This window comes from Gallinula chloropus (assembly GCF_964237585.1).
Source record: "Gallinula chloropus genome assembly, chromosome: 1".
Classification (NCBI taxonomy): Eukaryota; Metazoa; Chordata; class Aves; order Gruiformes; family Rallidae; genus Gallinula; species Gallinula chloropus.
This window is the reverse complement of record NC_140085.1, coordinates 29424427-29450738: the sequence shown is the minus strand read 5'-3', so window position 1 is coordinate 29450738 and position 26312 is coordinate 29424427. Positions and strand designations below refer to the sequence as shown.

General features: G+C 42.5%; 1 protein-coding gene across 1 annotated transcript in view; it reads right to left on the bottom strand.

Moving 5' to 3' along the window:
• The window catches only part of CPM (carboxypeptidase M), a 34134-nt gene extending 23802 nt beyond the window's left edge, over nucleotides 1-10332 (bottom strand). The window contains exons 1-2 of the mRNA XM_084266922.1: nucleotides 10304-10332; nucleotides 9955-10105 (exon numbers count right to left, since the gene is read on the bottom strand). Coding sequence (XP_084123048.1) covers nucleotides 9955-10105; nucleotides 10304-10321 — 169 coding nt within the window. The 5' untranslated portion in view covers nucleotides 10322-10332. The remainder of the gene's footprint in view (nucleotides 1-9954; nucleotides 10106-10303) is intronic.
• Between the last annotated feature and the right edge of the window lie 15980 nt (nucleotides 10333-26312).

The following is a 26312-nucleotide window of genomic DNA, read 5'->3' as shown; positions in this document are numbered from 1 at the left end:
CCATTCTTAGCATCCTGAGCTCTGAGTTTTTCAAAAACAGCATCTACATATTTACTTTCTCAACACCAGCTAAAGGATTCGGAGACAGACAAGAATCAAAATCTACCAGCTGCAATTGCAGATTCAATGTCACACAAGTCCCTCAGCACAGCTAAGTTCACTGGTGTGAATGACAATACTGTGCTGGTTTTGACTGGGGTATAGTTAATTTTTGTTCTAGCAGTTAGTACATGGCTGTGTGTTGGATTTGTACTGAAAACAGGTTGATAGCACAGAGATATTTTTGTTATTACTGAACAGTGCTTTCAAGACTTTTCAGCTTCTCACACCCTGGCAGGTACACAAGAAGCTGAGAGAGCACAGCCAGGACAGCTGACCCACACTGCCCAAGGGGATAGTCCCCACCATAGAATGTCATGCTCTGGATATAACTGGGGAAGCGAGCCAGGAGGCACAATTCCTGCTTGAAAACAGCCTGGGAATTGGCTGGTCTCCCTCCCCCATGGGTAGTAAGCAATTGCATTTGTTTTTGTAGTTTTAAAAATATATATAACCCTTTGTTTGTCATCCTATTAAACTGCCTTTACCTCAGGCTCAAGGTTTTATTCTCCCCATTCTCCTCCTCTATTCCTGGGGGGGAAGGTGGGGAAGGAATGAGCAAGTGGCTGTGTGGTGCTTAGTTGTGAGCTGGGGTTAAACCACCAACATGGGGCAAATCAGCAGATTTGATTGGAATGTGCTAGATTAAAGTTATTGACATTCAGCTAAAAAGTATCAGGCTCCCATACTCATCCTGGTAATACCCTGCAGCAGAGTCTAGTGGTTGTCAGCAACAATTTCCCTTTGCTTCACTGCTTAGCAGCTTATTGTGCTGTGCCTGGGAACACTGATAGCAGCCATGGTGATGCTGGGGCTGGCAGGTGGCCAGAGCCACGCTGCTGTACTGGATAGGCTGGAACTCCAACGTGAACTTGAGTTGAAGGGACTATGACCTGTGGATGAGTCCCCATGGGAGCAGGTACATCTCAAAGGGTCTGTGGCTGTGGTTATGTCTGTGCCACAGCAAGTATAGCTCTGAAGGGATTGTGGCCCAAGGATAAATCCACACTGGAGAAGGTACACCTCAAAGCATCTGTGGCTGTGCATGAGATCATGCTGGAGTACCTCAACACGTGTTGCCACAGGTAAGTCCACAACAGGGCAGGTTTACTTCTGAAGGGACAGCAGCCATGAGTAAGGCCAAGTTGAAGTGGTTTTACTTCTGGGGGGACTGTGGCTATGGGTAAGGCTACAGCAGGTGTATCTCTGAAGGCATTGTGGTGCATGGAGAAGGCCATGCTCAAACATGTGCACTCCAAAGCTGTGGCTGTGGATAAGTCTATGCCACAGCAGGTATACCCCTGAAGAGACTGAGGCTCATAGATAAGGCCCCACTTGGGGGCCCCTAAGGGACTGCACCCCTAAGGGACTGTACCCAATGGGTAAGTCCAAGCTGGAGAAGGGGCAAGGGGAAGAGTCCATTGCAGTGTTAAACTTGGTCTGGTCCAAATGGACCAGGATGGGGACTGTAATGGAAATACCTTTAAATTGTTGTAACCCCTGGTTTGAGCTGCATATTATAGGAACTACTGCAGCAGGAACCACCTGAACCAATGCAGGACAAGTCTTACAAGAAGCAGTGTGAGTGCAGCACTGACCTGACCTGGTTTTGGTGCCCAGTAACTCCATGCACGTAACAGCCAGCCTCTCCTGCTCTGAGTGACCACCATGACAGATGGGGCACAAAGTCACAGGCTAAACAAACTCAGTGGACACTTAATACTCAATCATCAATTCCATCTATGTCTAAACAAACATAGCAAAGTCTTGCTGTGGGAAAGCAGGATGGTTGCAGGCTTAAAACCTTTACTGCTCAAAGAAAAGCCTAACAAATACATGCTGCACCTCGACAACTAGAGAGCAAGGGGGAGGAAGGAGGGCAGATATTTTTTTCCTCAAAATGCATGTTTTAAATGTTACTCACAGGAACAGTGGACTGTTTCTGAACAGATCAGATCTTTCCATTTCAAAACTATAACAAAAGATTACAGTTCTAGGTAGCAGTTTTTAACATGAAAAGAGTCTTATTTTTGTTGCTAGGATAAATTTCCTTCAAACTGTTATTTGAAAAACACTGGGGCAGAAGTCTCTGATATGGCATGTTTCATAGAAAAAAAAAAAAACCTTCCTACAAGTGTGTCTGCAAGAACTGTATTTAAGTTCCATTTGTGGGTGTGGGTGCAGAGAAAACTGCACAACAAATACATACACATTTTTTTTTAGGTGTAGGAGATAGCATAAAAGGCAAGAGGAAGATGATGAACCAAATCACACCAAGCATAAAGAAGATTTAACCAAATTATTTTATTATTTTCCCTACAAGGAGAGAATAGGAACATCCTATTTCCAGGTCAGTGACTGGATCTTTTTAACTTACCAGTCTTTTAAGCATCTGGCACTGACCAAGCTGTGCGCTTTTAATAGCTTATTTGCATAAGTATAGCCAATCTGACAAGAAAGCAATATTCAGTCATGTTATCATTGGACAAAGTCTTAGTAGTTGGCTAACAGAAGACTGATTACACACACTGCACAAGTCAAGCTGCCACTGCAGAAGGGAGAAGTGCTATGGCTTTTTCCCTGTAAAACTAATTCTGGTAACAGAATTGCTAGAGGAAGCAGTCAGATGAGATACGAAACTGTTTCAACATCTAAAGACTTACTAGGTGCAGTTAGGACAAATGGACTTAGAAGTTAAAGCTAATGGGGTAAAAGTGAATTCTATTCACACATGGTTTAGAGCAAACCTCAGCTGGAAGCTGAAGCTTTTTAAAAATACAAGCTATCCTTCCTGTTTTTAAAGCCATGGTTTAGCCTTGACTAGACAAACCCTGAAGGAGCCAGTCGTCCTCCTGCTGTTCGCCCACCTTCTCACCACAGTGACTCACATAATAGACTGCAGGTAGAATTTACAAACCTATTAAGATCAAGCTCATGTATGAGCCCAAACACCCTTTCAATAATAAAACAAACATATAAACCTACCTTGAATCCTAACATACATTCATATGCCACAAGTAATGACAAAGACCAGAACAAAGACGTCTATAAAAAGACCAAAAAAATAAAGAGTTACATAGGAGGGGAAAAATGTATTGAGATAGGTAGGCAAGAACAAGCAAAGGTTTAACTGTCACAGTGAGATTTAGAATGGCCACTATTAAATGAAACTCTGGACTGGACCCAAGTGACTCTAGTGTGCTTTACACAAGGTCCTCAGAGTGGGAAATGTCTCATTCATTCTTGTTTCTAAAAATGAGCACTGAAAATATCAATGCTTGTATTATCTACTCACATCATGGTCACACAGTGAGCCTGTAATTCACAGTACTAAGGATATTTGTGAGGTGGGAGAAGAGGAGGAGGAAAGGGGAAGCTTTATCAAGGATTAGAGACAGGAGGAAAGCCACCTGCAGCAGTCATTCAAATGAAGGTAATACTCTTCTACACAAACATTCTTTACCTCATATAAGCACAGAAAGATAAATTGCAATACTCTTTTTAAAGATGTCACTTCCCTGTGGATTTTCTTCTAGACTATTTGTTTATTTTCAAGAGAAAAAAGTAGTATGATCTTTATCACCTTTTTTTCTTCTTCCTTTTTAAATATACTGGCATGTACATTTAGTTTGTACAAATATTTAATAATAGGCAACAATGAGAAACTTGAAGTACACTGGGTTATATATAACCTTCTATTTTTATAGAGTGCCTGAAGCTAGCCTGATAAGAGCAATTCCAGTAAAGAGCAAACACTTTAAGAATACATATTTAAATTGTGTTTTCTCCAGGAGTAAAACTTTTCTAGTACTCTAAACAAAGTAAAAACACACAGAAGTGTTTGTAACGGAAACTCAGTAAAATTTACAGTGCATTTTACTACTGATAGTAGTAACCCAAGCTCCTTCCATACTGTATCACAAGAAATGTCTGAAGATAAGTTCCTATTTTTCCCCAGCTGAATTTTTCAGCTACATTCATGGACTAGCAGCCTAAAGACTAGACAAGTGCAATACTTGGCCTTTTATTGTTAAATATTTCAGGTTCATTGTACCCCAGGGAAAGTTAGCACTCCCCTATTCAATAGCTACCCACTTACAGTGTGTAAGTATCACACTGTATCAGAAAATTCAGGCAATTTAAATTGATCTCTGACATATCTTGGGCATGCATTCCACTGATGTTTGAGCAGAATGTCATGGATAGGTTAATAGAGAACCTAGGCAATTAAGGCTATTACCAGGTCATCACACACTTCCTACTGCACTACCAGAGCCCTGATCCCTAGTGTGCCCTTCTACTGATGTCACAGCTGCTTATCAGATGGAAGCCTGGGACATTCACCATTCCCTTCTGTCTTCTGAGGAGAGAAACCTATGAAGGCAGCCAGGAGACAATGAGCTCCAACAGGCATCTCATCTGAGCCACCTGGGAAATACAGCCTGCTAGCAGCCTTGCTGCATACACCTTCCCTGTAACACATAGTATCTTCTATGCACAAAACCTTGTGGAAGTTGTGCATGGACTTTAAAACCTGACCCAACCAAGCACACCCCTCCAAGAGTTTGCTCCTCTGTTTACAGAGCAGGGACAGCAGAGACTTCCCTTTGGTGGGCTAGTGAAGGTTTGCAAAGTGCATAAGATCAATGGATGGAATGTGCTGATTCAAGAGCAGAGAGACCAACTGAACAGCGAGCAGCAGAATTGGGTTATTAAACCCCATAGTTCTGACCTAAAAAAAAAAAAAATCTCTCAGGACAGCCTTTTGCAAGAAGCTATTGCTGAAAATTTCCAAGGAAATCATAATAACATCTGGTCAGTTTATTCTGTTTTGCTTTTGGCCCCTCCAGTGGTAGAATCTGCTGGAGAGGCGTTCATCTATTAAGTCAACTTTGAAGCTCTTCGCTGAGTAGGGACAGAGGTACTTTACCCATACCCAACTTTTTGCTCAGCAAGCAGGATCTGGCTTAAGGATGGTGTTTACAATAGTTCCAATTTGACTGGAATTCTAAAAATGCAGACTGGCCTCCAGAAAAGCTAGGTCTAAAGCAAGCTGCAATTGGTGTGCTATCACTTTACTGGAATCCAGAGTGTATCTGAAAAGGGTTTTTAAGTAGTGTGGATCTGCTACAAAATCCACTCAGCAATTCCAACTGTTGCTTGCCATCATTCTCCAAATAAATCCATTGGTTCTAGTTATTAGAATCCTCTAGTCTGTTTCCCACCACCCTAATTTTCTTCTCAAACAGCAGCAGCACAGTATCTTGAACAATGAAAAGCCATAGATCATACACATACAGAAAAAATTATATTTTCAAAGAAAAGGCTGCAAGATTTGCTCACTGAAGAGTCAGTCTGTTGGTCACTGGGTTGGCATTAAGCTAGATAGGTTAATATGATTATACCAAGTCCCATTCTCTAGACTGACACAGCTCTGCAGCCTCCTCTATTATTAGAGAGGTCACATATTGTACTGAGGTCAGATATGGTACATAATTGAAAGCAAAGCTACTGTCTAAAATCTTTTATGAGCTTATTCAACAACACACTTGAAAGAATATAAAAGAACCAAGGTATTTTCTGGGCCATCCTACATCATGCTTACAAGACCCTATTAGGGGTCTCACAAACATACAAGTCACCTACAGGTCTTGAGGTATTTGAGGTTACCTACTAAATTAGACCAAACACATAACACTCTGTTTTGCCAGCCAACAGGATAAATGTTTTTAAGCTCCCTGCTCTCCTTGTTTAACGATATAGTTTAGCAGATGAGATGTATAATTAAATATATAGCTTCCAAATGTACAGACCTGGAAACCCAACAGGTCATTGCCCATCTAGCACTTATTCTTCCCAGTAACCTAACACAAGTGTCCCAAGAAATCTGGTAGAGAGGAGGTGAATTTCCACATGGCAGTGTAAACCACCCCAAAGTAGCTTGCACATTGTTTAGTTTGTTTTCCAGTAAAGTTCTTGGTACTGGTTCTGTTGCATATATTACTGTTATAGTCTACACACATCAAATAAACACACTTTGCAAATCTTGCCTCAAGTTTATCCATGATAAATCATACTTGACTGCTTGTCTTTGATGCAGAACCAACAGGTTTAGGGGAGAAATGACTCTGTTTCTTTAGTCTTAATCTTAGCAAGGCTTTTAACAGAATCACAGACTCAGCTGGAAGGGATCTTGGGAGGTCATCTGGTCCGATCCCCCTGGCACAAGCAGGGTCACCAATAGCCAGTTGCCTAGGCTTTTTAATATCTCCAAGGATGGAGACTCCACAACCTCCCTCAGCAGCCTGTTTCAGTGCTCAGCCACCCTCACAGCATCTTTGCAAACAAGCTGGGAGCACATGGATTAGAGGAGCAGACTTAGTAGCAGTAAGGTCAGAAGCTGGCTGGACCGAGCAATTGGTGGTTCAAGTGACAACAAATTATTAACAGCACTCCTCAAGGGTCAGTGCTGAAGCTGATACTGTTTGACATCATCAGGGCCAAGGCTGCCGTTCAGAGGGGTCTTGACAAGCTGAAGGAATTTCTTAACAGAAAACTTATGAAGCTTGACGTAGGCAAATGCTAAGTCTTGAACCTGGAATGAAGAACTCCACATTGGGATTATCAACCCAAGAAGATAACCCCATGCTTGTACCGGCTGCAGACTGGCTAGGTTGCAGCTCTGCAACTTAGAGGTTACAGGGTGTGGGAGAAATGTCCAGGTGGACAAGACAAATGTGAGTCTGTAGCGAGCTCACTACTGCACTGAAAAGGCAGCCTGTATGCTGGGCTGGATTAGCAATATAAAACAGCACCTTGAGGGAAATTATTATTCCCTGCCACATTAGTAAAACTAGATATGGAGCACTGTGTCCAGCCATGGTTCCCTGGAGCTACACTGCTCTGGAGGAGGCCCAGCAGAGGGCCATTGAGATGATCACACTACACCTGAGAAGAGGCTTGGGCTGGTCAGTTTGTTTAGCCTGGAGGATGAATGATATAACAAAAACCTTCCACTACTATGGAGAATACAAAGCCAGACCTTCTTAAGAGTGCGCAGCAGAAGGGCAGGTAACAACTCACAGCAAGGAAAATTCTAACTAGATGCAAAAGTAACCCCCTACATTTCCACAACAAAGGTAATTGAGGGCTGGATCAGGTACCCAGAAACCTAAAGAATCTCCACCCTTGAAGATATTCAAAACTCAGGTGGAGAGGGCCCCAAGCATCATAATCTAAATTTCAAGGTAGCCCTGCTTTAAACAGGAATTCAAACCAGATGGCCTACTGACCTAAATTACTTTGTGATCTGCCTGGAACACATGAGGCTTCTAACATGAACAGCATTTAGATATTTTTGCTAAAGAACTACACACAATCGTTTTCTGAAGTGGTAAGACACAGGTTCCTATCACCTTCCACATTCCAGCTTCTAAGAGTGGGTTCTATACGCCCACAGGTCTCAACCTCACATCTGCCATAACCCAAGTCTAGATGGCAGAATACAACAGATTAGATACAAATAGAGTATAACCTAGGTTATATTTAAGAATAAACGATAACCATTCATGGTAACAGTAGAACGATGTCTGGTGGCTTTATAGCCACCACTTTGATTCATAGGATTTTGTCTTCATCATTAAGAATTTCCATATCAAGAACGTCAACAGTTTAACAGAAAACTTACCACACCACATTGATGTAAGTTTTATAATATATTTATATTAGTCATTTTGCTACCGTGGTTAGTGAGACAACACTAATAAACCCACAAAAGTAAGCACACATGCACACACATTCTTGTTTGTGTCAGCTTAACTGAGGAATAAAACTTCAGCCCATTGACCAAAACTGAAACTTCAATTTTGCCATAATTGTCTAACCCCTTTTGTCACAACACTTCCTTTTAGTATAAGCAAGAAAAGTAAGGCTTTATTTCAGTATCATTCCCTACCATATTTCAGGGGACTCTAAAAGCGTGTTTCCTAACAGAGGTAGAAATCTCATAACATTTAGAAGAAAAAGAAGAAAAAAAAAAAAAGAAATAGAGAAGCCTTAAGTTTTTCTCACTGCCATGCTGCTTTTTGTGGCACTGAGAAAGTTTCTGCTGCTCACCTATTCCATTCAGAGGAACACTGCAGGCATGCAGGACATGCAGAAAGCAACTCTTTTTGTGAATCACAACATACAGCATTGTGAACAGAACACAAGAACAAGGGAGACCCCACACAATTCTCTTCTCTCACATGGTTTGGCAAAGCAGAAGGCAATATAACAAAATCTGAATGAAGTCTCATTGCATTGCTCAATCTCAATCAAGAGATGATGCATTTCCAGTTTTCCTGCTGATGGAACTCAGACAAGTTGAACACTTCATGTTATCAACTTTCAGATGTCTAGATATGCAAAAGCCAAAATTTCATCTCAGGTTGGATGAAAGGTTTTGTCCTACCTTCATGAAGATGAGCCAGCAGAGATCCTGCCAGAAAAGTCAGATTCTAGTCACACCATTAAAACATTAGCCAAGTCCCCTCAAGGTAGAAAAACAAGGATACAGATAATTGTTAGTTTGTACTGGAGGGAACTGCACTTAAAGGGACTAGCCTTCTCTTGTGTGGATGGATAACATAATCCAATACAAATTTGCCACTGACAAAACAAAGGACACCGTTTACTTTAATATTCCTTGTCTACTTGGAGTATTCTGACAATGACACTTTCTAAAAAGTGAGTGCAGACACAGATACAAGGTGACAGATCCATAGCAGTTTGACAGCTCACCGAAACAGAACCTTCTTTTCAATGATAAAGGTGTTGTCCCAGACAAATAAAAGTATATTTAAAATAGTTGAAGACATACATGGTAACACAAAGAAGGAGGTTTGAAAAGAAAATACTAGCATTTTTCATTTTAGCTACGTAAGTATGCAGATTTTTTTTTTAAAAACAAGCATGGATTTGACAATAGATGCTACAACTATCTCCTTCCAGCAGCATTAGAGGAACAGACAATATTTCTAAAGAAAGCACTTCCCTGTCTAGTTTTACACAGCTTAAATAGATTTCATTTCAGCAAATTAAATCAACTTAAGTGGGGTGTTTTTTTTAGTTTAAAGCTGGACAGATGTACATTAAAGTATTTGTTAAGCTAATAAACACTAAACTTTATCTTCCTAAACATGGAAGAGGTGGTTTGTTCCCCCCCCAACCCCCAATTTACTGTAAGAAAATACCACATAGAAATGCAAGACCAGAAAAGCAATTATCATTTTTCATATATTTTCCTGTAAGTTTTGAGACTGAAATCCCATTCTTCATTTAAAGCACAAGAACTTGTATCAGTATGGAATTTGACATCCTTTTTCTAGTCGGTCCAGACTGACTGGAATAATAGGTAAAGCCAAAAGAGAAGATATTTTTAACATACCCACAAGTTATGAACCACGACTCCTACTACAGCCCCACCTAAAAGGGGCACTTCGCAAACAGGGGTAACACAAATTTTTCAGCTCTTCCAAGACAGCGGTTTCTGAAATTGCCACGCAGGAGGTTTCCAATCCTCAAAGTGAACAAAAAAAAAACCACCCCCCAAAAACAGGCGTCGGGAAAACTTCTACTCCAGCTGAAGCGTCACACGTGTCATCAGGGTTTGTTATTCGCGCTCAAGCGAGAGGAAACTTCGGAGATTTAAGCAGAGGCACCCGGCGCTGACAGTTAGAGCTGCCCCACCGCAAGCAAAGAGCCCACCAAACCGCCACCCACAAGCCACCTTTCCCCCCCCCCTCCCCAGGCGAGTCCCAAGTTTAAACAGAGCAGGAGAAAGGCTCCGTGTCCGTGCGGTGCGCGTCCCCTTACCTTCCACCGAACGCCCGATGCTGTGCAAGTGTGTGAGGGAGGGGTACGCGGCGTGAACCGCCTTCAGGTACGCTTCCAGCTCTTCGGTGTGGTGGTACTTGAAATCCAGCGCGGCCGCCACAGAAGCCAGGCAAAGGATGACCACCACGTCCTACAGAGAAATAGATGAACCGAACAGACGCGGGGACCGGCGGGTTTGTCGCTGCCCCGGCTCTGCCGCCGCCTGACAGGCGGCGGCAGAGCCGGGGCAGCGGCAAACCCGCCGAAGGAACCCTCCCGTCCTCAGCCCGCCTCCTCTCACAGGGGAGCAGGTGCCCTTCCCCCCTCCACCCAGAGCCACCGCTCTTACCCCGGCAGCCGCCCGCATGGTGCCGCCTCTCTTCCACAACTGAAGTCCCAACGCCGGGCGGTGACCGCCATACCCCGGTTCGCCGGCCTCGCCCTACCCCTGACTGACGCGGGCCTCATCCACTCAGGTCCCCCCGAGCCCGCCCAAGGGGCAGAGTTGGGGAGAGGGGAAAGAAGGGGAGGGCTCTTATGTCGTCCCCCTTCTCCCCTCCCTCCTTCCCGCCTCAGCAAAGCCTCTCACCTGTGCGCGACATGGCTCCTGTCAGGGCAGCGGGCGGGGCAGCTCTCCCCGGTGTTCTCGTTATCCCCCGCGGAGGGGACACACACACACCAACCGTCCTTCACCGTGTGTCCCTCCTCCGTTGAGAGGGGAGGAAAAGGCTTGAGCACGTCGGCTGGCGACTTCGCCTGGTGACGGCCCCGCTGGGCAGCCCTGGGGCTGCGGGGTGTCCTGAGGAAACGGCGCGGCCGGGGTCTGGTGCGTCCCTGTGGGTTTTGCCTCATTCGTCTTCCCGGGGGAGGTGAGGGGGGGGAACCAGACAACGAAGGGAGCAAAAAGTTCGGCTTGTGACTTTTGGTGATTGTTTTGATTCGAGAGAAGAACTTATTTTAAAAAACCCACACTTTTTTCTTTTTTTTTCATGAGGTATGTGTGTGTCTGTGTGGTGTGTGACAGCCGACATGCACCGTTCATACAGCTGCTCTTCCTCAGTGCCTGGGTGGCCCTGGGGTGTGGGTGCCAGCACCTGGGGCCCAGAGACAAAACCTGCTGTGTGCAGTGGGACTCAGGAGAGAAGTTTTCACTGCTCAAATCCAAATCTCTTCCTAGATGTTTTTTTTTTTTCTTGTTTAGATGAGCTTTTAATAGGCTTGTGTTCACTTACTGAAAGGACTGGATTATATCTACCAAATTAAATGCTTTTCTTGGTTTTGCTCTAACCACATTGCCTTGGGGATAGCCTAGTCTTGGGATTCACCACAAAGACTTTTTCATCACCTTTTGTTGTCTTTAAGATTGGAAAAGACGAAGGGGGGGGGGGGGGGGGGAGAGGAAGAGAAGCTGGCCTCCAGCAACAAAAATAAGGATAGCATCTAAATTTCTTTTAAAATACCACATGGATATAACTGTGTGTTAGAATACAGCTGTTTGTAAATTCCGTGTGATTTTTCTGAGAATGAAAATGTCAGTTCCTGTCTTGACCAGCAGCGGGATTTCATCTGCCTCCTTCCAAAGCTTGCTGTACTGGACAACATCAGAAAGAGGATATCCCCAATAACAAGTCCGGCATTCTGAATGGAAGATGCTGTATCTAATAAAAAAGTACTTGTTAAATAAAAAGTTATGATTAAATTAAAAGGGGTTTTGTTTTTTTTTTCCCTCTAACCCCAAAAGCTTTAAGAAAGAAATACCCCAACGGCTATATTTTAATGCAAGTATCTGTAGTATCCCAATGTACTGGCAGGACATACATTTAGAAATGATGGTAAGGCACCTACATTTGGACACCTCAAGTATTCTTAGCTCATGGGAGGAATTTCTGTAGCATGTCTGACAAGATGTATGCTATGTAGAAGGCTACTTGATTAAAAGAGATATATTTGGCTTCTGTTGAATAGTGTTCCTTCTAGCATGGCATTTTGGGGCAGGGGACAGCCCAAGAGCCTTTCACCCGTGCTATGACTACACCACATTTTATAACTTGACAAGACATTCTCTTGCCTGTCACAAAAGAAAATTCCTGCAAGACCTAAATATGGATGTATTTTACCTGTGAGCTTTACATTTGAATTTGTGAGTTGGAATATGTATATAGGCTCTTCGAAATATGATCTGGAGATACCACTTGAGTGAGGAAGGAAAATAGGTGGTTATCCACCATATACATACTTGGAAACTGTCCCAAAGTAATCATATGAAATCAGAGAACTCTGACTCCAGGACAGAGTAGGGTGTTGGCAACACAGTAAAGATCAGGGAGTGCTGTAAAAACTTATTCTCAGTGAGACATAGCGTTATCTCCTTAGGAAATTACACCACCCTTTAATACAGCCAACATAGTCATGGTTAATGAGAGCATTGCTGTATTTAAGAATGTTCAAAATGATAGATTGTTTTGATGCCAGGTGCTTGCAAGTTAAGACAAGTCAGCCTGTTTGGCAATATTTTAGTTACATGTGACAGAATCAAGCTGCTTTGCCCTTTTTTTTGGTGTTTTTTTTTTTTTTTTCTAGCCTGCAGAAAACTCAAAGATACCTGTTGCTCTTGAATCACTTTTCAGAAGGTCGGTTTCATGCAATCTGGGAAAAGAATATCCTAATATACACAATTGTGGGTACAAATTGGTATCAAAGACCAAATCGTGTGTGAAATAAAGTCAGCTATAAATCTCCCATCAGCATCAGTAACTCCAAGTCAGGGACTACACGTGTTAAGACTGAAACAGACTGCAACTATTGTTCTCTAGGCGCTGCGGTGGACAATGACCTCGTGAGGAAGCCAGGTAAACAGAGAAACCTGCTGGAAACAGCAGTAACTGTTCTCCTCTCGGTAACGCTCAGGCTCGCCCATTCAAAACTATTCAACAAGTAGATAGCTAACACCTGAGCGTGGGTTATGTAGGGGGAGAAAAAAAATCCCCCAACTAAATTTTGACGTGAAATTTTCACCCGTGGGTCGCAGCGGAGTTGCCTGGGAGCACACCGGGGTGGTGTAATGATGTGAGTAACTGTGTTGCCCTCTAGTGACAGGTAAAGAAAATCCCATCACAAGCGAAAAGTGCGAAAAATTCTTCCCTCGGTAGCCAGGTAGCACCGTGAGAATGAGACTTCACAGCTAAGAGAGCTCTCAGCAGTAAAAAGGTCTCCTGGAAGCTCTTGTGATTTTGGAGATCCATTCACGCGGGCGATCTTAAGAGCTTGAAATCTTGCTCGGTGTTTTGCTGTCTTTTGTGCAGGATTTCTGTGCTTTCCAAAAAAGTAGTAAGATAAACGAGCTTCCCACGTTGTAACTGAAGCTTCAAAATATTTTTGGCAAGAAATACAAAGAGGTCAGTAAGAAGGATTCAGTTTTTCAAGGGTCACTTGAACTGCTGCTGTTAAAATGTTCTCGTTTGAAATCATGTTCTAGGCGTACAGAGTACAACTTCACATTCTTTGTGCCAATTAGCAGCGAGGACCTGACAATCAGATGTCTGGTGTGGGCAGAACACAAGGTAAAGGCTTTCTCAAGTGAGACAGGCCAGACAAGTGAGTTCGGTACAAGAGACGACACAGACACCTGAATTTGATAGGACTGCACAGTCCTGGATTGGCATAAACCCAGAGACCAATCACGAGAATAAATGGCAGTGAAGCCATTCTGGGGTATAGTATCCACACTGATGAATTAACAAGCTGATATTAGTATGGCAAAAGATAGATTCCGTGCATGAAAGAGAACAAAAGCACCAGAAGTCACTCAAGCGTTCACCAACCTCTAATTTGTTTCCACCACACAGACAATTCTCAGCTGAGCTTTGTGTACTTGGTTCATAAAATCTCCTCGCCTCCATCCCAGCATGAGGATTACTCCTGGAGAAGAAAGGGATGCCCTGCTGTGTCTGGTAATCTGCAATTAGAATATGGTCTCGAGGGGGACTATTAGCAGCTGATACAGTTTAGAGCTGTCCAGACAAGCACTGAATTAAGCTGGAGAATCTGGAACCACAACTAGCTGCCTGACAAGCCGCTCACTCACCCCATCTTGCAAACAGCAAAATCTGCATACAGCAGAGGTCTTGAGCTACTGCATGACGATGCATCAGCATGTGCTATAGTGGAACAAGTCGGTTCTGCTCCGCAGGGGCTTCTGAAGTGTTCTGTGCTCAGTACTGTAGTGCAGTTGTAAAATGTTACAGGTTTATCTTTCTCCTCCGAAATTGGCTTATACTTGCCCTTTGGCAGTTCACACAGAATTAGATGTGATCTGAAGATAAATTGTCTCTGGAGAGGCAGAATTTAATTTTGCACCTGTGGCATAATGGGTCCCTGGGTAGGTAAGAGCATTGGATGGAGAATGGGGAAAGCCAGGAAGGTTTGAAGGAAAGTGGACTGGGGAGCAATGGATGTTGGGGAACTAAATGGGAAAAAGGAAGGTGAAGAATGTTCATAGAGGCTTTTAGGAGGTGGGAGGACTTGTGATGGGGGAGAAGGGGCTGGAAAGTGTAAAAGTTACGAATATGGTGGTTGGGAAGAAGTAGTTGAGAGGATTTGGGGGGGGGGGGTGTGATGGGGGAAAGGACTGAGAGTAATCTTTCTTCTCACTAACATCTCGCTAATGGGACCCCAGGATAACAAAATCTGTGGGATTTAAAATATTGACATGGCATCTTGTCAGGTCTGGTAATTTGTGTATTAAATGCATTGTAGTTAATACCATGGAAATTACAGAGATTCTTCATAGCTGATTTCTTGTTGATATTAAGCAATACTTTTGAGTCATCTGAAATTGGTTGCAAGAACTGGACTCCTCTCAGCTTTCATCATTTGGAAAATTTGTCAAGCTTTGGAATAGCATTTGGCCATTTCTGCTAATTACCTCCAGATCAAAATATCTTCCTAATTGCTACTGTCAAGAACAATGCAACACTCTTACTCACAGTGATGGTTAGTCTGTCTCCTTAAACAAAAAGTTCCTCCAGGCCACTTAACATATCTGTTTCAAGTAAACAATGGTGCCATTTCCTAAACAAGAAATTAAGACATTTTTGGAACTTCATTGTGTAATAAAACAGTTCTCTATTTCTCTGGATGGATTTATGCACAATGTGGGCCTCTACACAGACAACCAAATAAACAGTATGTGCTGAGATCTTGTAATGTTTTGAACTAATCTTTTTCTTTTGGGAGAGAAATGAAAAGGGAGCTTTCTAGATATACAATGTCTATGAATTTGCTGATCAGCAGTTTAAAGATGAATGTTTAGTAACAGTAAACAAACATGCCACTTGCCTGACCTCACTGAAAGCAGCTGGCAAGTCTTTCCTGGGATTAATCTGTACTGGCTGTGTACTGGTTAGACTCCCATTTCTTAAACCATGTGGCTCTGTGAAAGCTCCATTTCTCTGAAGGTACAGGTATGTTTTTTGTGGCCATCTTAAACCAACCTAAAGCTGAACTTTTCCTGAGGGACATCCCTGCACCCACTTCAGCTGCCTTACTTTTGCCAGTGTGAGCTCTCAAGAAGCTGTGTCGGCAGTTGGATCAGGCAACTGGTGTATCTGGAAGGTAACCCAAACACACACATACATAATCCAAGAATTCTCTTCACTTTCACCTGGGTCACCTCCCTGATCCAGCCTGTACAAGCACAGCCCTTGGCTGAGGGCACAGAAGGTTAGATGGCCCGTGCAGGGTGAGAATGACCTTAGAGTCAAATGCTGGCTAGAGGTAGGTTTGTGATACCAGAGGTCAGAAGAGCTTCTAAGAATGAGCTGTGCTCAGAAGAGAGAGAGTCTTGTGCTATGCCTCCGCTCTGCTAAAGGCTCGTTACTTAGAGATAGGCTGGACAAGAAATCCCTACTCTCCTACCCCACCAATGATATGGGAAGAGTAATGCTGGATTTAAATGTAGATTAATTAGTGCTTGCCAAGCAGTTTTAAAAAATAGAGAATGAAAATGTTATTTCAAATATGGCAACCTTAATCTGATACTATGCCTTGCTTATTCTGTATAGAAAGGGATAATATTTGAATAGTTCCTTCAGCCAAATGAGCCTTTTGAGACAACCCGTCACAGCAGAAAGCTTATTATGGTTATCTTGATACAATTTATTTATACAAACACAATAGCCTGCACAAAAGAACACTGGAAATAATAACTTTTATTCAGAAATGTTTCTAAGTCCATGGAGAAAAGTTGCTTCCATGGTGTTTGTGGAGGCTGGCTAAAGAACAGCTCTTAACAAGACTCAACCTGGGAAAAGAGAACCTTCAAGCTTTGAAGGTAGTTTATTGGGGGGGGGGGGGGGGGGGGTGTCGTAGAATCATAGAACAAATTGTTTTGATTGGAAAAGACCTTTAAGATCATCAAGTCCAACCATTAATTCAGCACTGCCAAGTCCGACCATGAAACCATGTCCCTTAGCATGGCATCTACGCATCTTTCAAATACCTCCAGGGATAGTGACTCGATCACTTCTGCTGGGCAGCTTGTTCCAGTGCTTCACAGCCCTTTAGGTGAACAACTTTTTCCTAATATCAAACCTAAACCTTCTCTGGTACAACCTGAGGCCATTTCCTTTTGACCTGTCGCTTGTTACTTGGGAAAAGGAAAGAACACCCACCTGGCTACAACCTCCTTTCAGGTATAACCTCATAAGAAAGTAAAAATTCAGGATGAAAAAAGTTGCTGGCACCAGAGAACATTTGTTTTTCCTAGTTCATGTTTTATGGGATGATCAGAAAACTGCATAAGTAGTCAAGGTTTGATATGGAGCAAGAAAGACCAGGTAAGCTTTATTTTTGTCTTGCATCATTGAATTTTTATATTATTAAGCTTCTTCTAATGTTACTTATTTGCAAATAATTTTTAGTGATTTATTTCTTTAGAGTTCTTTGTTCTTAAACCAAATCATGTACGAAGAATTGTTTTGCTGCCACAATGCCTCCATAAGATAACCGCTTAGCAATTCTTCTTGCACAGTCAAATCCATGCTTAGAGAAGACGTGTTGGATAAGGGATGCTCTTGTATTCTTGGCACATCCTGCTTCAAAACAACATACATTGCAGCAGCCTTAAGCATGGTCTTCAGGCACCAAACTGATGTCTGAGCAAACCCCAGACTGGACCAATTTCCTGTACCATCTTCAGAAACAGATGCATCTTCAGGGTCAGATGTCTTTGCTTTTGTTTTGTTAATATATGACTGTGTGACTAAAATGTAAAATTCTCCATTGGGAAGGAGGATTCCAAGTGTTTAAGAAAGAGTAGCCTCATCTAATTTCTATTAGTAATCCTTTTTTGGCAGCCTACCATACAGGAAGCCTGAAAATATACAGAAGACAAACATGAATTCCCCAGAGAGCCTGTGGTAAGGAGATCACTAAATCCAGATAACTTGAAGAATTCAAGACATCTACTCATATCTCTCTAAGAGATGTCAAGGCTGAATGTCACATTGCACTGCAAAGCTTGACATATTGCATACCTGCATTTGGTTTGCATGGCAAGGTTTTAGTAGCAGGGGTCTAAAGGAGTGGATTCTCTGAGAAGCTGCTAGAAGCATCACCCATGTCCCCTGGAGCCAATGCCAGCCAGGTCCAAGATGGACCCACAGCTGGTCAAGGCTGAGTCCATCAGCAACAGTGGTAGCACCTTGGGGGATAACATAGTTAAGAAGGGAGGGAAAAAAAACCCACCAAGAGCATTTGCAGATAGAGAGGAGTGAGAAGATGTGAGATAAACAGCTCTGCAGGCACCATGGTGAAAGAGGGGGAGGAGATGCTCCAGGTGCTGAAGCAGATTCACCTGCAGCCCACAGAGAAGACCATGGTGAGGCAGGCTGTCTCCCTGCCGCCCATGAAAGTTGATGATGGAGCAGATATCCACCTGCAGCCCATGGAGGAACCCATGCTGGAGGAGAGGGATGTACATGAAGGAGGCTGTGACCTGGTGGGATGCAATATAAGCCTGATGTGATTGCTGCCTGACAGACTTGTGGTACAGATCTCAGCTTCGTGGTGGCAGACAGATGTTTCACAGGACTGGAATGTTGGCTGGTTCTTCTGTGAACTGAAGAAGGTTCTTGTTTTTATTCTATCTTTAATAATTTTAAATAACAGATAAAACTTGAGTTGGCAGAACTTGTATCTTCTCCTGATCCTAGGATGTAAGCTACATTGATGTAAACCAAGATTCCAAGATTTTTTTAGTTGTCTTGGTTCCCTTAAAGTCACGTTTCATGAGACAGGACCTCTAAATCTGCACCTTTTACTCTAAATGTAACCAAAAAAGATGGTTACTCTACTAGGTCATATTACCAGACTTCTTTCTTTGTCTTTGAACAAAGGATTATTCCTCTTCACTGCATGTCAGGAAAAAAACCCACAACAAAACATGAAAAACCACAACAAAATATGAAAAACCACAGAAGACAGATATTATTCATTGAATAAATTTATATCTAAGACATTATTCCTTATAAAAGGACCAAAATGTATTTCTCCCCCTTCAACCAGTGTTGTCCTAAAAAATGCCTCTTGGTATTTTTGGTACTTTTGTCCAGATCTAGAATTACAAAAAAGATCTTTATCTCTATCTGTTGTCCAGCCTTACCCAGCTGCAAACAGAGAATCTGAGCCAGTAAATCACACAACCATATGTTCAACAACTTTAAACTCGTGCCAAAGTTCTCTTGACTTCAATCACATTTAAGCATATTATTAAGATGATGTGTGCTATCTTGTACAGAGGGAATGGGCTTGGAAACTTTCATAGTTGGGGTTTCTACTGTTCTGGAAATCTGTCTTCATTAGTCGCTCCAGAGTTTACATTGCTTTGTATAAAACTAAAGTTGATCCATGGACACACATATCTGTAATTTCGATTGTGACTTCTTTTAAGGATTTGGGCTCAGAATTTTGGTCATTGTTAATTCCTTCCATCCTATTTTGAAACAAAATTTTAGCAAGTTGCTAAGCCAATAGTGTTTTCATTGACTCTCCCTGTCCAATATCAGCATTTTATCTGGTTAAAATATGATACTGTGGTTGATTCTGGTTTGAAGATCTTTTCCTTTCTGTGTTTATCACAGAATCACAGAACCACAGAGCATTAGGAGTTGGAAGGGACCTCTAAAGATCATCTAGTCCAACACCCCTGCCAGAGCAGGATCACGTAGGTTAAATTGCACAGTTCCTCCTTATATTCTATTCTGAATATGTTCCTATGTTCTATTCAGAACTGAATAATGTGGAAAAAAATCTTAGTCCAGGCTCTTTGAACAGTTAAAGAAGTGGGAACGATTTCCTTTTCTGCTCCATTTGAGATTCTAGACTTGGTTTTGTATTGCCCTGTGTTGTCATTTGTGCCCACAGAAGAATGTGCCAAAGTGATACATTAGCGTTTTCCATACATTGGGCACTGATGGATTGACTGGGCTGTGGAGAATAGGTCTGCTGTCATTTGACATTCTGCAAAGACCATGGTCAAGTAAAATGAAACCAGTTGCTTGCAGAAGCTTTGTACTTATTTAATGGCTGAATTGTCAGTGTACACTGTGCTTGTACTTCTGCTGACTTTAGCTGAGCCTGTAGGTAGCAATAGCTCATTCAAAAGGTTTATTGAAAGTAAAAAATGCTCTAAAAACAAGGCAACAGTGCATGTATGATAAACACGGTAAGAACACTGCTTCTTGTGTATGGAGTAACTGGTGTTGAACTAGCAGCTACATGACCTTCCACTGAATAGGGAGTCCATAGTGAATAGTCTTTGCTTCTGGCTGCTGGAAACCCAGACACCACTGTATTATTTTCTATATATTCCGTTACAGTTTTACTACTGGTTTTACCTCTTGCCACAAAGCTGAGGGATGGTTCCAGTATCTAAATATGAGGTCAGAGGGAATGGAGCCCCTCCTCAGTGGGAAGGGCAGGCATTGGAGAGGATGGAGGTATCTGTGGAATAGAAGAACCCTTGGGTTTCCAGTTTAGGTTAGTCTGTCACCATCTTTCACTCACTTCCATTCTAACAATGCTCAGGAATGACCTCAAAAAATGTCTGTGGGAAAGTGTTATAGAAACAGATGTATTTCCACGAAATATTTTTTATTTAATGAGACAGAATATGTGGCTAAAATGCTTTGACAAACTCTGAATTTAACTAATATTGGAAGCTTTTAGTTATATTCTCCACCCAGTTCTGCAAACCTCAGCCATGATTCTAATTTCAATATGTTTAAAAATACACAGGAATAGTTTTTAACATACTATTTTAGTTTCTCCCTTTGAAGTATCTTCTGCTTATGAGTTCATAAAGGTTTATGTAAAATATCTTATTATGTATAGGATTAAGTTCTCCGCGGAGAACTGATAGTGTGTTGATCTCAGTTTCTGTAGTGATCCTCTACCTGATGTATGCACAGATTTGAAAAAACACTAGCAGAGTTGTAAAAGCTAGCATAGAATAAAGTTTTAAAGAATAACTCTAGCATAAAATAGAGATTTCTGCCACAACAGTAACTCTAAACAGCAACAGTAAAGATCCTTTGTATTATATATTTATTATATGAACTCTATTATTTTTTCTGTACCCAGGACTCCTATTGTGGTCAGAGTACAAAATAAGTAGTGGCACTTGATGAGCATCAATCTGATATTTTGTTTTATATTTATTTTTCAGAGGTTAGCCTGTTTTCATTTCAGAGATCAGCCAGCATTCAAGATCTTGTGAGTATTCCCTTTAGAAACGGGGGCTAGTGATGGGATCAAGCGTTTTGTTAATTCTGTCCCTTTCGTTTATAAAGAATGGACAGTCATGAAGATATTATGCTCAACTCAGTAGGAGTCAAGCAAGAAGCTTTTTTTTTTGCCTTGTATTTTCAAGCAACACTAGCATTATTCTGCTGCTGTTAGTTTCTGTCCTGCTTCTGCTGTCATCTCCATCAAACAATACCTTGTTCCTCCAAATAATGTTAATCTAGACAGACAGCTCAGCTTCTGATCAACTTTATATATAACCTGTGTTTGCAACTGACTTAACTTTTAAGAAGCGTAATTTTCCTATTTTGTATTCCGGGTGAATTTAAAACCAATGTCATTTGCATGATACTGGTGCATTTCAATAAACCACCTTTTCACCCACAAATACATTCCAAACCCTGTTAGGAGGACAAAATTCTTCATTTCCTCAGGGTTTTTTGTGTGTTCATGAAAATGGAATATGAGTAATTCACAAGCATTAACACGTATTTAGAAGCCTCTCTGAAGATCGATGTCATTCTTATTTACAGATGAGACACCAGAGCACAGAAAAAATACGATCAAAAATTTTCATCAGTTTTAGGAGCCAATCTGAAACATCAGCAAACTGATTTTTAGCATTTTATTACTTTCTTCATGCTTAAAAGACAATTATCACTGACTTCAGGTGCAGCTGTAAATACTAGACTGTTTTACAAATTTGACCCCTCTGCATCAGTCTATGTCCCCAAAAATAAGGATCACAGCATACAGAATCACAGAATCACAGACTGGTCTGGGTTGGAAGGGACCTCAAAGACCATTTAGTCTCACCCCCCCTGCCATGGGCAGGGACACCCTCCACCAGACCAGGTTGCCCAAAGTCCCATCCAGCCTGGCCTTGAACACTGCCAGGGAGGGGCAGCCACAGCTTCTCTGGGCAGCCTGTACCAGAGCCTCACCACCCTCACAATCAATGTTTTTTCCCCAACATCTAATCTAAATCCCCCCTCCTTCAGCTTAAGGCCATTACCCCCATTACCCACCACCTGCACTTGTAACCAGCCCCTCTCCAGCTTTCCTGTAGGTCCCTTCAGGTACTCGAAGGCTGCTGTAAGGTAACCCCAGAGCCTTCTCTTCCCCAAACTGAACAAGCCCAACTCTTTCAGCCTGTCTTCATAAGAGAGGTGCTCCAGCCCTCTGATCATCTTCATGTCCTTGCTCTGGACCCATTCCAACAGCTCCATGTCCTTCTTGTACTGGCAATCCCAGAGCTGGATGCAGAACTCCAGGTAGGGTCTCACCAGAGCAGAGTAGAGGGGCAGAATCACCTCCCTCAAGCTGCTGGTCATCTTTCTTTTGATGCAACCCAGGACATGGTTGGCTTTCTGAGCTGCAAGCACACATTGCCAGCTTGTGTTGAACTTTTCATCAACACCCTCCTCCCAAGTCCTTCTCCTCAGGGTTGCTCTCAATCCGTTCTCTGCTCATTGGGTAAGTAGTTTTATAAAATTGCATCCATGGTGGCGGCAGAGACATAATCCTGTTCGTCTGGACAGTATTCACACCTTAACATGTAACTAAGTGTACTTACTGCACTCTGTGGTCTCAGATAATCCTTCCAGCTTCAGCAGCAAATGACACTAGACTCAGCCATGATACTTATTTACAGTCTAAATTCAAGTGTCATTTGGTAGGTCTGTTACAGTGCATACAGAGGAAGGGACCAGGAAAAGAATGCGTGGATGTTCTAGTTTGCAATGCCACTTTTTCAGTGAAGACACTTTTTATCTAATCCCCCACATGAAAAATCAAAACCAAGTAGAGAGAGCAGGTAATTCAGTCCTGTGAAATGTCATCCTCTGTACAGTTCATGAACAAGGTTAGATTTACTTTCTGCCAGTTGAGTTAATAAGATCAGGAATGGTTTATTATCTTTTGCGTCAACAGGTACATTTGGGACAATGCCAGCACCTTTGAAATGTATTTGATGCCATCTTAGGTTTGGGAACCTCAGGAAACTGTTCTTAGCCTGAAGGAAAGCAGAGAAGCTGCTCTCACCCAGCTTGACTTCTCATACCCTCTGCATACCAGGATAAATTATAAGCAAACAAGAAGGAAGAAGAAAATTTAACTTGAAAGTGCCCACTGGTAATACACAGAGCAGTTTCTGAGTATAGTGTGAACATAGCTCTCCCCACCCTTCCAAATCCAACTACTTTTGCCCGTTTTTAATGCTCTCATCCATACCTAGAATTTGGATACATAGTTCTGATTAATGGAAGACCCATAGAACTGGAGACAGCAATCAGGCTGGTAATGAAAGATCTCAGGTTCTGATTTAATACCCTTCATTCAGCAAAAAATGTGAGCACTGAGGAATCTTATCAAGAAAACACAAAAAGCATGAGTTGCTAAGCAATTAATGGATGTGAAGGCTTTGATGTATTTATGTACTATCAGCAAAGAGATGGGTCCGATGAACTTTGTATAACTTATTACATAGTTCATGACTAATGACCTAAGTTCCTTGCTGTTCCTTATTCCTTATTCACAAAGAAAGCAGTAGGTCAAACTGTATAAACAGACACAAGTACCTTCAAGTTCCTGGGAGACACAGCAAATTTGGCAAGGGCTGAATTATGTTATATATATATAGTTAAAGATTAAATATAAGCTTCATAAAGAAGAACGTATTTGGAGTAGAAAGTCTTCATATTAAATACTAGAATATAAAAAGTGACAGGACAAACACAGAGAACTTACATTATCAGGACATTAAAATAGAAATGCTTAAATATTAATAAAACTAAAATGCTAGAGTGCTATAACCCAAAGCAAAACCACTACAGTCTTTGGAAAGTCATATAATCCAGACCACAAGACTAAACCCAGTCTCAGAACTGGCTATCTGGACTCATCATTTTCTCTGAAAAGAGGATAAACCTAAAACTTCATACTTTGAAAAGACTCAAAAATCAGAACCTTAGTTTCTCCTCTAGTTATACTTTCAGGCTGTGTATGGAGTAAAATGACAAAAGGCTCATAAATGCATCTAATACAAAGTGATTTTAAAAGTAAAATCAAAATGAAAGAAAAATAAAATAAAATAAAATAAAATTTCTTATATTACTAGAATTGCACCCTGCATTCCCTGGGTCAGGCCCAGCAGGATGCATGATACAGATTCCCTTCAGCCTGCTGTCTCAGCGGAGGTAGGGGATGTGCATCCATGTGGCAATGAAGATGCAAGGGTTATTGATGTGTTAGAAGCCATGGAAGTGCTTCATAATGGTCACATAAGAATTAGGGCTTCTCTGCCCAGAAAGGTGGTGGGATCCCGTAATCCCAACCTAAGTGCATCTATACCAATGTACACAACATGAGCAACAAACAGGAGGAGCTAGAAGCCATTGTGCACTGGGAAAAGTATGATATAGTTGCCATCATAGAAAAATGGTGGGAAGACTCACACAACTGCAGCACTGCAACTGGTGGCTATAAATCCTTCAGGAGGGATAGGCAAAGAATGAGAGGTGGTGGGGTAGCTTGGCGTGTTCAGGAGTCTTTTGATTGTCTAGAACTTGATGATGGGGGTGACAGGGTTGAACATTTATGAGTAAGAATCAAGAGGAAGGCTGAAAAACAGATATCTTGGTGGGAGTCTGTTGCAGACCACCCAACCAGAATGAACAAGCAGATGAAATATTCTATAACCAGCTGTGAGAAGTCTCACAGTCATTAGCCCTTGTTCTCATGGGGGACTTCAACCTGCCAGATGTCTGCTGGAAATACAACACAGCACAGAGGAAACAGTCAGAAAGTTCCTGGAGTGTGTGGAAAAGACCTTAGCTGGTGAGTGGGCTAACTAGGGAAGGGCCTGCTGTGAACAGAGAAGGACTTGTGGGTGATGTGATGGTTGGAGGCCATCTTGGGCATAGAAGTCACAAAATAATAGAGGGTTTGATTCTCAGAGAAGTAAGGGGGGTGATTAGCAGAACATGGACTTCAAGAGGGCAGGACTTTGACCTGTTTAGGAGCCTGCTTGGCAGAGTCCCTTGGGAGGCAGTCCAAGGGCAAAGAGGTCCAGGCAGGCTGGGCACTCTTCAAAACAGAAATCTTAAAGGTGCAGAAATAGGCTGTCCCCATGTGCCAAACACCAGCGTGGCTGAACAGAGCCTTGGCTGGAACTCAGGAGAAAAGAAAAAAAAAGGAGAGTTTATGACCTTTGGAAGAAGAGGCAGGCAATTCAGGACTACAAGGATGTTGTGAGGTTATGCAGGGAGAAAAAGAAAAAGGCCCAGGCCCAGATAGAACTTAATCTGGCTACTGTCATAAAAGAGAATGAAAAATGTTTCTATAAACACCTTAGCAACAAAAGGAGGGCTGAGGAGAGTCTGCATCCTTTATTGGATACAGGGGGAAGGATCATGTCAAAGGATGATCAAAGGCTGGTGTACTTAATGTCTTCTTTGCCTCAATCTTTGACAGTAAGACCAGTTGCTCTTCAGATACCCAACTCCCATGCTGGAACACAGGGACAGGGAGTAGAATATAGCCCCATAATCAAAGGGCAAATGCTTAGTGACCTATACCACTTAGACACACACAAGTCTATGGGGCCAGACGGTATCCACCAAAGGGGACCTGAGGGAGCTGGTGGAAGTGCTCACCATGCCAACTCTCCATCACTTATCAGCAGTCCTGGCTAACCATTGAGGTCTCAGTTGACTGGGAGTTAGCAAATATGATGCCCATCTACCAGAAGGGCCAGGAGGAAGACCTGGGCAACTACAAGCCAGTCAGTCTGACCTCATTGCTGGGGAATATTACGGAGCAGATCACCTTGAGTGTCATTACGTGGCATATACAGGACAAACAGGTGATGAAGCCCAGTTAGCATGGGTTAATGAAAAGCAAGTCCTGCTTGGCTAACTTGATCTCTTCTGTGACAGTGTGCCCCACCTAGTGGATGAGGGAAAGGCTGTTGGTGTGACCTGGACTTTAGTAAAGCCTTTGACACCACTTCTCACAGCATTCTCCTGGAGAAACTGGCTCCTCATGGCTTGGATGAGTGTACTCTTCACTGGGTGGATGGGCCCAAAGGGTTGTGGTGAATGGAGTTAAATCTGGTTGGCAGCCAGTCACAAGTGTGTTCCCCAGGGCTCAGTACTGGATACAGTTCTCTTAATATTTTTATCAATGATCTGGAGAGGGAATAGAGTGTGCCTTCAGTAAGTTCTCAGATGACACCAAGTTGGGAGGGAGTCCTGTTCTGCGTGATGGCAGGAAGGCTCTATCAAGTGGTCTGGAAAGGCTGGGTTCATGGGACAGGGCCAACTATATGAGGTTGAACAAGGCTCAGTGACAGGTCCTGCAGTCAGGTCATACATGGAACACTACGGGTTTAGAACACAGTGGCTGGAAAGCTGTCCAGCAGAAAATGACCTGGGGCTGTTGGTTGCCAGCAGTGTGCCCAGGAAACAGCCTCAAGTTGTGCCAGGGAAAATTTAGATTGAATATTAGGAAAAGTTTCGTCACCAAAAAGGCTGTCAAGCCCTGGAACAGGCTGC